General features: G+C 31.5%; 1 protein-coding gene across 1 annotated transcript; it reads left to right on the top strand.

The window, feature by feature from the left end:
* The first annotated feature begins 5,545 nt into the window (after window positions 1–5,545).
* On the top strand, window positions 5,546–10,687 carry LOC123195058 (palmitoyl-acyl carrier protein thioesterase, chloroplastic-like). Its single transcript, XM_044608636.1, has 7 exons — window positions 5,546–5,901; window positions 6,803–7,327; window positions 7,507–7,640; window positions 8,335–8,448; window positions 8,818–8,989; window positions 9,109–9,177; window positions 9,947–10,687. Exons 2-7 carry the CDS (start codon window positions 6,836–6,838, stop codon window positions 10,214–10,216), a joined length of 1,251 nt encoding a protein of 416 aa, XP_044464571.1. The 5' UTR covers window positions 5,546–5,901; window positions 6,803–6,835; the 3' UTR covers window positions 10,217–10,687.
* The last annotated feature ends 1,483 nt before the right edge of the window (window positions 10,688–12,170 follow it).

Genomic DNA, 12,170 nt, shown 5'->3' on the forward strand with positions numbered 1-12,170 from the left:
CACGACCTAATTAATTATTTTTAGCTTTTACAGGCAGAGTTTCATTAATGGCCAAATAGTTGCTTAATTAGGTTTGAGCTATAACAGTACCGTAATTAATTGGAAAGGACATTGAAGAAACCTCATCTTGGAAACAACTCCTCCCGAGTTAGCTTGCAAGAACAAGATAAATAATTGTGTAGTCGGTTGAGCCTGTGCACCGCCAAGCTAGGTGGTTTGGCGGTGGCGTAAAATGGATGATTTAGAAGTCTGAGGTCTGATCAAGTTTTGTGGGAGAGTAATGAAGTTGAAGGGAAGGTTTCCATATTTGACGGCAAGAAACGGAATAATAATAATTAAAAAAAGAGTACCATGGCCCATGACCATGAATGACCATGCATATATAATTATGCATTGTATTTATAGTTAGTTGATCAAACACTTTCCACCCCCAACCAACCAACATAGCCTCTGAAACACGGCGATTTTGTTATACCAATAAAATCTATATATAAATAATAAAATATTAAATTAAATATTTTAAAATTAAAAAAATATATAAAATATTATATCATTTGAATTCGTAAAGCTGTTAAAATTATTTATCAAAATTATCTCTTGATGTGATTTAATTTTTTTTTTTAAACTATCTTAAATAACAGCTTTTAATGAATAAATGAATATATATAATATAAGTATAATTAGAGAAATTTAATTATTAGTAACAACTTTTAATAATATTATTAGTAAAATAAATAGTATTATAAAAATAATATATAATATAAATATAATTAGAGAAATTAAATTAAATTTAAGTCTGAATTATCAAACTAATATTTTAACTCGACTTTGACTCAAACCTAATTTACTAGTGAGCCAAACAGGGCTGACAAGGCTCGAAATCAGCCTTATTGGTCAGATCTACAGTTTGCTATCCATGTATTCTTAATTAATTCACACCCACTGCCAATTGAACTCTTAGTCCCGAGGTTATCTTAGTCTTTTTCTTTGTATATTCAACCGCAGCTTCCCTGCCCGCCAATTATCTTCCTCTCCCATAGAAGCTATGCGAATCAATCTTCTTTTTCTCTTTACTCTGGCCATACTCCCCACCATTAACGCCTCAAAAGCTCTTGAATTCCCTCAAGAATTTTTCAACTTTACGCTGAGGTGAGGTGAGGTGAATGAATGAATGGACATTTGTCAAAACCAAAACTGTTGCCAGAATGAGACGAAATTGTCTAATCATTCTAATCAATATGGGAGTTTGGTGAGATGGATTTAATTGCCTAAGTTGGGGAAATTATGAAATTAATGTTTATTATTTTTTATTAAAAGTGTGTTTTCTCTCTGCTTCTAATTGGTTTACACTTATTCTACAAAAAGAGATGGCTCAGGAGGATGGTGATGGAACGAACACATGTGCCAAAAGCCAACAACTCGAGGGTGTTCAAATCGTATTTCCGTTGCGTCGGTCTTAATGACGCTCACCGCACCTCTCACTGTCTCTATCAATAAGACGGGCAGCTGCGCCCATAGGACTGACTGGCTGGACTTGCGCTCAACTTGTATTTGAATTTTAAATTTAAATTCGATTTAAATAAATTCAAAATCAACTCAATTCAAATAAGTCTGAGTCTAAAAAACTTAATATTTTGAATTTAAATTTGGCTTGTTAAGCTTTTGATTTAAAAAATTTAATACAAAATATCATTTTAATTAATATATATTAAAATGATACCGTTTTAAAAATAAATTACGTTAAAATTTTAATTTAAATTTTAGTTTGGTTTTATATAAATCAAATCCAATTTAAACTCAAACAAATTTAAATTCGGTTCGATTTAAATGTAGCCGAAAGTGGGCATCCCAATTCCACCAAGCTTCTCATTAATATGAACCATGCTCTCTCAATGCATATTTGTTGAAAAAGGACAAAAATGGTGTGAAATTCGGGTGATATCTGTAAATTATTGCTTCAAAAGGTGATTTAAGTAATAGTAGGGAGGCAAATCACTTTAGTGATATTTTAAAATTAAATATTTGAAAATTTTGAAAATATTAAATTAAATAAAAATTAAATTACAGGTTGTCCAAGGCAGCAAAAGAGCCACGGCTCTGAACATGTTCTGGTAGGGCCACTGGAACTCGCCAACTGATTACGAAATTACCAAAATATTCCTCCTAATCACCGCCAAGAACGATAATGCCCCGGACGTTATTTCCACAATTAAGTATCATGATGAAAACAGACCAAAATTGTTTAACGGCCTTACCTTCACATTTCAAAATAGTCACGTTCCTATTCCATTTTTTCATTTTAATTATTAATTTAATAATTATGGATAGACCAAATGACTTCTCTTCATTTAAATTTTAATGTAAAAATAAATATGTATTAAAATTTAAATACTTATTTATAAATTAATTTTTATTAAAAGAAAGAATAAATTTATTATTTTATTATTAAATCTTAAAACTTTACAAAATTTATGTATTTTTTATTTAAAAAATTAATAATTTTTTTCTTAATATTCAATTTAAAAAAATTCACTTTTCTCTCTCATTCATGCACTTCGACGACCTTTGGCAATTGGAATGACAGATTTCATCTCCAAAAAATGGATAAGACAGATTCGTCTTGATTGTCATTTTGGTCTGCTGGAGGATGAAGGATTCATCGTCCAAACAGTCCCTTAATTGTTCTAACTATCGAAGGTCACTAGATTGCCTAAGTGAAGAGCCTCCAAGCTATCATTGTCATCAAAGAAGAAGATGGATCGGCTAAAGTCGATTGTCAGAAAATAGAAGCAAGGATTTGAAACCCTAAGGGAAAAAATAAAAATTTTAAAACTTGATTATGAGAGAAATTATTAATTTTCTAAACAAATAAAATAATAATATAAATTTTATAAGGTTTTACAGTTTTAATAAAATAACAATTTTATTTTTATCTTTAACAGAAATTAATCCATAAATAAATATTTAAAATTTTATAAACATATATTTACCCCTATATTAAAATTTGCGTTGAAAATAGTCCTTTAACCTCAAGAATGATATATTTATTATATAGTTGAGCTACCCTCCCTTTGACCTTTTTTAACCAAATTACGATATTGTCAAACTCCGCGTTATCCATGCTCTAGTCTAGTGGCTTCCTGCATACACATATTTTGAACATCATTAAGACGGAAAAGCAAATTTGTCTACCACCTACTTTCAATTAACTTGCATTAAAATTTATTATTATTATTATTATTATTATAATTTTTATTGCTGTTAAGTTAGCAAAATCCTATCAAACGTTTTCTTCTACATCTCGAAAACCGATCTTATGCCCACAAAATGGCTTCCGTTGTTAGTACCCTTTTTTGGACCATCTCCTTCCATAATAAGTTTGTTTGGTTGACCTTTTATTAAACTCTAATCTCAAAGAAAAAAAAATTTTATTAATAAAATTATATATATTAATTTTAAATATATATTTTTATATATCATTATATGATTAAATAATTTTAAATTAAAAATCAAATAATATTTAATTATATAATAATATATATAATTATATTTTTTTTAATTACAAAAACGTTCAAAAAAGTATTTCCCCATTTTTTTTAGTGCTTTAAATATTAAGAAAAGTCAAATATAAGCTTAAAATTTTGTTCAGAATCTAGAAAGTCATCCTAGGATAGGATACTGATGTTGACACTACTAATAACTATTTCCCACCCAAGCTTTCATGTATTAATTTTATTATAAAATTTAAAGAATTTATTTTTTCAACTATCGTCTATGTCAATTAATAAAGACTTTTGAGTAAATGAGCAAAAAAAGTTATTTTGTTTGAATATTGCAACAACATGTCCAAAAATGGTAGCATTAATGTTGTCTTTAGTCCATGTATAAAATTAACATGTTTCGTCAATTTCTTCTTTCGTTTTTTTTTTTTTTTTTGAGAAAATGAAATATACAAAGTAAGAAGATGAAGAGATAACTTGAATTCTCAAAAAAGTTATTGTTGAATGCGGGATGTAATCAAGTTAAGCCAAACCGAATAGCGTTTGGCTTGAGCTTGACTCATTTATCTCAAAGAAGAGCTCGAGTTGGTAAGATCTCAATTTGAGTTTATGCTCGAGAGAAAAATGGATTAATCTGAGCTCAGCTAAAAAATTAGTTTAAATCTCTTAAATTCAAAATCAGAAAACAAGATTTAAAAAAATAAATATAATATTAGAAACTATGAAACTTTAGTGATATTTTATTAAACTGGTCCGTGAGCTTACAAGCTCATCAATGTAGCAAATTTCAAGCTCAAATTGGATTCAACCTTAATTGAATTGAGCCCAACTTAAAACTAATATGAGAATAACACAAGATTCCTTAAACAAAAAATAAATCATGTTTTTTAGCAAAATAAGAAGCACATGTTTCAAAAGGAAAAGTAAGATGCAATTTAAACATGTTTTTTTGCCAAAATCATCAAAGATAGTCTTTGATGAAATGAAAGCTCCTACAAAAACCACAAAGTTTCAAAAGCAAATGTTCACCCGCATGCAAAATTGCACAAAGGGTGAATTATTTCAAAATTTTCCGTAAGGCCGTAAAATTTGTGAAATAATTTCTGTAAAAAAATCGAACCTTATAATGATCACATTTCCAAAATAGTTTAAATGTTATAATATAAATAAGTGTATGTTCTCAGGAGAGAATAAAGTGTTTTTTTCGTAAATAATCCTTTGAATTCAATAAAATTCTCTTAGAGTTTTTTCATTCAGATTTCGTAAAGACTTTTAATTAACAAATAATAAGTATTTAAAATTTTGAGGTTTTAATATCTCAATTGCATTACATCAATTATTTTCAAACTAATTAATTACTCTCTCTCTCTCTCTCTATATATATATATATATATTTTTTTTCTTTTTTTTTAGGTTGTCTTATTTTCTCTAATTCCTTTCACATTTTAACATCGTTGTCTTATTTTTCATTTTTTTAATTATCTTTGTAATAATTGGATCAGATAAGATTATAATCCTCAACGAAGGTGGATGTGACTTGATAAGGGCCAATTGACATAGAAATCATGTAGTATTGATAAGGGGATGCAAGGATTATTTGGGCGTTTTGGATTGGTATTTTAAAATGGTTTGTGGCAATACAAAAATTGAGATTGATTTTCGGTAAGTGGGTGGTGTCATCTTTGCAATAGTGGACTTAATGTTATAACCCTCTTTTTTAAGGCTTGTATGAAATTACTTTTATGTTTTTATTTAATGAGTTTTATTTACAAAAGTGAATATTATTTGGGCAAATGAACTTTTCAAATTTAAGGGGCGAAAAAAATTGTTTAAACAAAGTATGGGGGCGGCACAGTGATTCGGCCATTAGGGTAATAATATAATTTAATTTACATGATTTTTTAGGTTAGCCCATATTCCCAACTATTTTTGTCAGCAATAAAGGACTGAAGGCGGCAAAAAAAAACTTCAACACGACAGGCCAGGGCAGCACGTAAATAAGAGAGACAATAGTTTCGCAAATGGAATTTTAAACGAGAGGCGGGAGGAACAGGTGGACACTATAAAAGCCCATTCTCTGCCTCTCTGGAAGCCAGTCACCACACACAACCGCTGGCCCTAAATCTTCTCTCTGCTCACACGCACGCACACTCTCTCTCTACTTATATCCCATTTTTTGAAATTTAAACGTATTCTTATAAAGAAAATTACCACAGAAACCATCTTGCTTTTAAGAGAAATTAAAGCCAAATATAGAGATCGCAGCCCTAGAAGTGATCAGGAACAGGCTTGGCAGATCCAAAATGAAGCAATGCCGTCTTCTTTGCTGAATATTTTTACGGCGTTTGGATAATTTTATTCTTGTTTCTTTTCATCATTTATTTGTTTCTCGCTGGTTAAGGTAGGGTCATGGACTGCTTGTTTCATTTTCTTCTCTGATCTATTTGTTTTGATCGGAAAATTAGCTCTCCATTTGGTTGTCGGAAAGGAAATTTCAATGTGTTCGTTTTCTTGTCTTTTCAACACATTGAGAGATCTAAGATTTCAACTTCTGGAAAAATGCAAGTTTTTAATTACGTTTATCGGCTACCGAATGCTGCTTTGGTTTTTCATTTGTTTTCGTTAATTTTTTTCAAGTCTAATCGTAATGCGGATATTATATCGTTAAGTCGATTATGGTTTCTACTATCCGTGAACAAAATTTATGTGATTTCTCGTCTGTTTTTTTTTTCCTCGGATGTTTGTGGTTAGATCTGCTCTCAGCAATAATCCTTTTCTCGATTTTTTCATTTTTTAGTTTTCGTGTTTGGTTTAGATATATCTATCATTTAGTGATTTTTATGTAGCGTAAATAATGGTGGGGTTGCTTTAGAAAAGGAGTTAATTTGTCTTTTGGAATGTTCGCTTATTTCTCGTGGCTGTGTTTTAGTGATCAGGTAGTTTTAACTCCTGTGTGGAAAATGTTGGAGCGTCGATGTACATAGAAGAAGCTTTAAGTTTTTTTTATTTTCTTTTTCTTCTTTGTTAAGCAAATGCTAATCATCATGAAATTCGTCTTTTTGTTTTTCTTTCTGAAAAAAGTATGATTTTTGATATATAAATTTTAAAATTTTGGATTTTCTTTTTTTTTTACTATATTTTAATTTTTTATCTCACAATTAGGATCAAAAGCAAGAAAGCTAATGACGTATTGTTGCGGTTCATCCGAATTGTTCTATTTGTGGATTAATTAGTAGATAATTTGTAGTGCCTTGTTCACATGTGATGTGTTCATATGTAATTTTTTCTATATCTGGTTGCAGTACACTACAGGTGGTTCCCTCTACATCTTCAAGATGGCTTCTACTGCTGCTACTGCTGCTTTTTTTCCAGTTTCTTCATCAACAGACTCTGTTGCCAAACCCAAAAATATTGGATCTGCTGGGTTGGGAGGTCTCAAATCGAAATCCTCTTCTGGGCGTTTGCAGGTTAAGGCTACTGCCCAAGCCCCTTCTAAAATAAATGGTACTTCGGTTGGTTTGACAAAACCTGTGGAAGGCCTGAAGAATGAGGATGATATGCCTTCACCTCCCCCAAGAACTTTTATTAATCAATTACCAGACTGGAGCATGCTTCTTGCTGCCATAACAACCATATTCTTGGCGGCAGAAAAACAGTGGATGATGCTGGATTGGAAACCAAGAAGGTCTGATATGCTTATTGATCCATTTGGAATTGGGAGAATTGTCCAAGATGGTCTCATATTCAGACAAAATTTTTCGATTAGATCCTATGAAATAGGTGCTGATCGTACTGCCTCTATAGAGACATTGATGAATCATTTACAGGTACTAAAAATATTTGATTTTGTTTCTTCTTTGCAATGCTCCAGTGTCTTGAATGTGTTGCTCTGACATAAATTAGTTATGTTGAAAGGAAAAATTACTTCACACAAGTTTGTTGCTTGTTATGGGGTTTCATTTATGCTTTCACATGCTAATTATTTTCGTATTTACATTTGCGGCAGGAAACAGCTCTTAATCATGTTAAGACTGCCGGTCTTCTTGGCGATGGCTTTGGTGCAACCCCAGAGATGTGCAAAAAGAACCTGATATGGGTGGTTACCCGAATGCAGGTTGTTGTAGATCGCTATCCTACCTGGTAAGTTGCACATAGTTTATCCTTTTGGTGGCAATTTGGTATGAGCAGAAAAGTATATCCCCTTTTGTTTGTTATTGATCATCATGATGATTATCTTCTGCATGAAATTTATGAGAGTTACTCTGTGCCTTAGAATTGGCTGGGTTATCTAGGTTTTTTGGTTAATGTCTCATGGGATGATGCAGAGTTGTGCCATGGACTTATATTTGAGCTTTAGTAGTGATGTGTGTGTTTGAAGGTTAAATTTTTAACTTGTGCCTGGCATGAATTGTTGCTTCCCTTCAATGAAGAAAATACACTTGCTTGGGGGCCTGCAACTTCCTCTTTAAGACAAGCTGAAATGTGAGATAAATAGAGATAAAAATCATGGAGGAGAGAGAGAGTGATAACTGTAGTTTTGGAAATGGAAGAAAATATCCCGAGGGAGAGAGAGAAACCTATTAATGTTGGACAATATAATTTATGTAGGATAGTTGGTTATTATGTGTTTTGTGGTCCATTGTGACATATGGGACATTATGAATTAATCTCATAAATTCATGAGCTCCCCCACACACCCACAATCCTATTTGGAAACTATTTATTTATAGAATTTCGAAGGCTTTGATTCTTCGGAGATACAGTTCTATAGTTTATACTTATTTGTTTTTTTAATGTCTTGAAGATGAGAGACTAGTTTATGCCTGTCTTGCAGGGGTGATGTTGTTGAGGTAGATACTTGGGTTAGTGCATCTGGAAAGAATGGTATGCGCCGTGATTGGCTTGTCCGTGATGGTCAAACAGGGGAAACTTTAACAAGAGCTTCCAGGTAGGAAACTTTTTTCTTATTTAATTATGAAGAATTTTAACACTTTCTTTTGGTGTTCTATAATTATTATCATGTATGCTTGATGCTGGTTACTGAAACTATATGTTTCTGCTAAAATTTGTTGCATAGTTGTTGGTTCTTGGGATCTGTTGCATATATATGCACTTTTGGAAAAAAAAAAGTTTTTTATTGGCAGTCTTTTTTTTTTTTAAATATTTACAATATTGTTTGCATTTGAATGTTTAAGTCCATAATTTTACTTCTTAGCGAGCGATAGTGGTTTATTTGTTATTTTCATTAAATGGTAATTATATTAGTGACTGGTATTATTGTAACTGTATTGTGATGATATGCTTTTTATGTTTGCAGTGTGTGGGTGACGATGAATAAACAGACTAGGAGATTATCCAAAATTCCAGACGAAGTCAGGGGGGAAATTGAGCCTTATTTTGTGAACTCTGATCCTGTTGTTGATGAGGATAGTAGAAAATTACCAAAACTTGATGACAACACAGCTGATTATGTTTGCAGAGGTTTAACTGTAAGTCCATGAGTTTAATGACTAGGGTTATTGACTTTTTGATTTCTAATGCTGGTTCTGAATCTTGGTTACTAGTTGTTAATTTATTGTGACATTTTCATTCTTTTCAAAATTTGCAGCCTCGATGGAGTGATTTAGATGTCAACCAGCATGTTAACAACGTGAAGTACATTGGCTGGATCCTCGAGGTAGATTTTTCTATTTTATTTCATTGTGCAGCTTTTAGTATTGTAACCACATATTCTCCCCCTGCTTGTTTAGTAGTTTTAGTTTGCTTGCCATGAAGCTTATTAAACAAGGAGATGGTTAGCCTGTTTAAAATTTCTAACTCGAAGAGTAGTTTGGACTTTGCAAGTAGAATTAATGATTTTCTAGCATTACTTCAATTAGGAATGTTTAAAATCACAAATAAGTATGGTGATCTAGTCAAGTGGTTACTCTTTGTTTTTGCTTATTTTTTAGAATCTTTAAGATTATAATTCTTTAAGGCAGTTTAACTAATAAATAGAACACTGTAACTCTTTAAGTGATTATTCTACATTTCTCTGGTCGTGCATACATGGTAATAGGTTGTAATGGTTGAAGACAAACAAGTTTTAATTTTTTGTGCAAACTTTCTGCAGAATTCTTAATATAGAAAGCTATGACCTGTGACATTTTGTAGCACCAGCATGGTTCCTCCTTTGTTAGGCTTTCTAGCGTGTTGTCATGGCTGGTAATTAACCAAAGTGCCAAAATAATAATGATAATAACAATATTAAAATCTAAATTAAAATGGTGGATTCTGAATTTGTAGTATTCTTTCTTGTTTCTCGTGATGCCAGGAGAATGAACATTACAATGCTTGAAAGAAATCCGTAATTTTTTACTTTCTTTATGCGGCCGCTTTTCTTTTTGAGTTAAAAAGTTAAACATGTCTCCTGAACTGGAATATATGCATACTATTACTTGTTGCAGAGTGCTCCACAGGCAATCTTGGAGAGTCATGAGCTTGCATCCATGACTTTGGAGTATCGGAGGGAGTGTGGGAAGGACAGTGTGTTGCAGTCCCTTACTGCTGTCTCCAGCTCTGATAACGGGAATTTGGGCCTCTCTGGTGGTGCAGAGTGCCAGCACATGCTACGACATGAGGACGGGGCCGAAATAGTGAGAGGAAGGACTGAGTGGAGGCCTAAATATGCAAACAACTTGGGGAATGTTGGTGAGGTTCCGGTAGGAAGTGCATAAAACTTGATCTTTGTGGCAACGAGGCAACAGTCACATTCCTTGTGTAGAATCCTGCTTTTGTTCCTGGATGATTTATATGCTTCTTTATATATAATGCCTTATTTGTCTCACTTGGTGTAAGTTGAATGTAATTAGCCCTGCTGAAATCTCGTTATTACTCTCATCTCAACCCAACCAATTCAACTAGCTCTCTTCCCAGGATGCAGTGCAAAGATAAATGACTTGTATAGGGGGAAATTTAAGGGTCTCTTGTGTTTGTCCTTGCCTAACCTGTTGACGGGTGTTAAAAGCTTGGTGTTACTCAAGATCTTTCGTTGAACATGATAATGTATACTTTAGTGGCTTTTCTTTTTTCTGGTTAGATTGGGCAAAAAATTATGCTGGTGGGTTTGTGCTTCATATTTTTAGCTGTAGGGGAAGGCAATAATGATCCTTATATATATATATATATTTTTTGTACCTTTGATTGAATTAGCCAGCTTGTTTATCTCCCTCTTGCACGAGAAGCTGCTAACGACAGACAATGTGTGCTGTCATGGGTTACAGTTTTTAAATACAATAATTCATGTCTTAGATTTATCACATAGTATTACCTCAGAGGACTTTCACTTCTGTTTTAATTCAACTATATTGGTGGTCTAATCCATTATTTTATTGGTTACCGATTAATTTTAATTTAAACTATTATAATAAAATTAATAATTATAAAAGATTGAATTAATATTTTATAACAATATATAATTATTTAATTAACTAATTAATATGAATGTTATTTATCAAATTATCTTAAATTTATCATTAAAAATGATTAGCATAACTTTTAATCTATTTATTTATATAAATAATATAATGCACAATATTAGAGTTCAAATGCTTTACATTTACATTTGATTTATTATGAGTTTTCAACTCTCCAAATTTTAATAATACAAATTCTTTTGTTAAAACAAAATATGTATAAAATTCACGTATATTGAAGTTTTCATACTACTAATATAATTTATTTTGACTAGATTTGATACATTTTTCTATTGGGCAATAATTACATAAAAATTGAATTGTTAGAACTGACCGGTTTAATTTGCTTTTCAAAGCACTGCATGGCATGGCAGCAATCAGTTGAAAACCCTCGCGTGTTGCCTTGCCAACTGCACACTTTATTACCAGTCAGCCGTTAATGTAAGCCGCGTGCGGCGGACGGTTTTGTAGTGGAAGACGGGTTTCATTTTCACGTGCAAGCTCTGCGTTACAGCGGCTGACAGATGAAAAAAGAGAAAAAATCTGCGTTGTAGTTTTGCCTCAGGTCAGGTCCTCCTCCTTTTTCATAGTGTGCTAATTATTATTTGTCTAATTGTCTCATTAAAGTGTGCTCCGATAATTACTCTGCTCTCCTCCTCCTTTTGATTTCACCTATGCTTTTGTATTAATTGCTTTTCTAGAAATCCAGTAAAATTTCATTCATTTGTACGAAAACAACCTAAATCACAATCAGGTTGTCTAGAATTTACTTTCCTAGTTTTGCTAAAAAGTTCATTGTCTAGCGCAGGAGGATGAAGATATATTGTTTTGTTGTAGGCAAGAGCGGAGGAAAAGGAGGAAGATAGGTAAGGGCGTATATGGTTCGATTTGATCTGGTTTGAGAGTTTTTTAAAATTAAAATAAAAAAGTGATTTAAAAATTTTTCTAACTAAAATAAACTATTTTATATTTCAAGCTAAATTAAACTGAAAAAATATAGTTTAGGTTAGTTTAGATTACAATTAAACCTATTAAAATTATCCACCTTTAAATATATATTTTTAATTAAATTATAGCTTTTTAAAAAATAGTATAAACTTGTAAAATAAATATAATATATATAATTATAAAATAAATATGAAAAAATAAATTATATTCTTAATTATTTATCAAAAAATTATTAAATATAATTATATATATATGTATTTAAAAAAAA

Source organism: Mangifera indica, chromosome 13 (genome assembly GCF_011075055.1).
Source record: "Mangifera indica cultivar Alphonso chromosome 13, CATAS_Mindica_2.1, whole genome shotgun sequence".
Classification (NCBI taxonomy): domain Eukaryota; kingdom Viridiplantae; phylum Streptophyta; class Magnoliopsida; order Sapindales; family Anacardiaceae; genus Mangifera; species Mangifera indica.

Bases quoted from the DNA above. Each gene is read 5' to 3' on its own strand.
- LOC123195058 (XM_044608636.1), top strand. From the start codon at position 6,836: ATGGCTTCTACTGCTGCTACTGCTGCTTTTTTTCCAGTTTCTTCATCA. The intron at 8,449-8,817 runs GTAGGAAACTTT...TTATGTTTGCAG, and splicing joins ACTTTAACAAGAGCTTCCAG to TGTGTGGGTGACGATGAATA. The intron at 8,990-9,108 runs GTAAGTCCATGA...CAAAATTTGCAG, and splicing joins ATGTTTGCAGAGGTTTAACT to CCTCGATGGAGTGATTTAGA.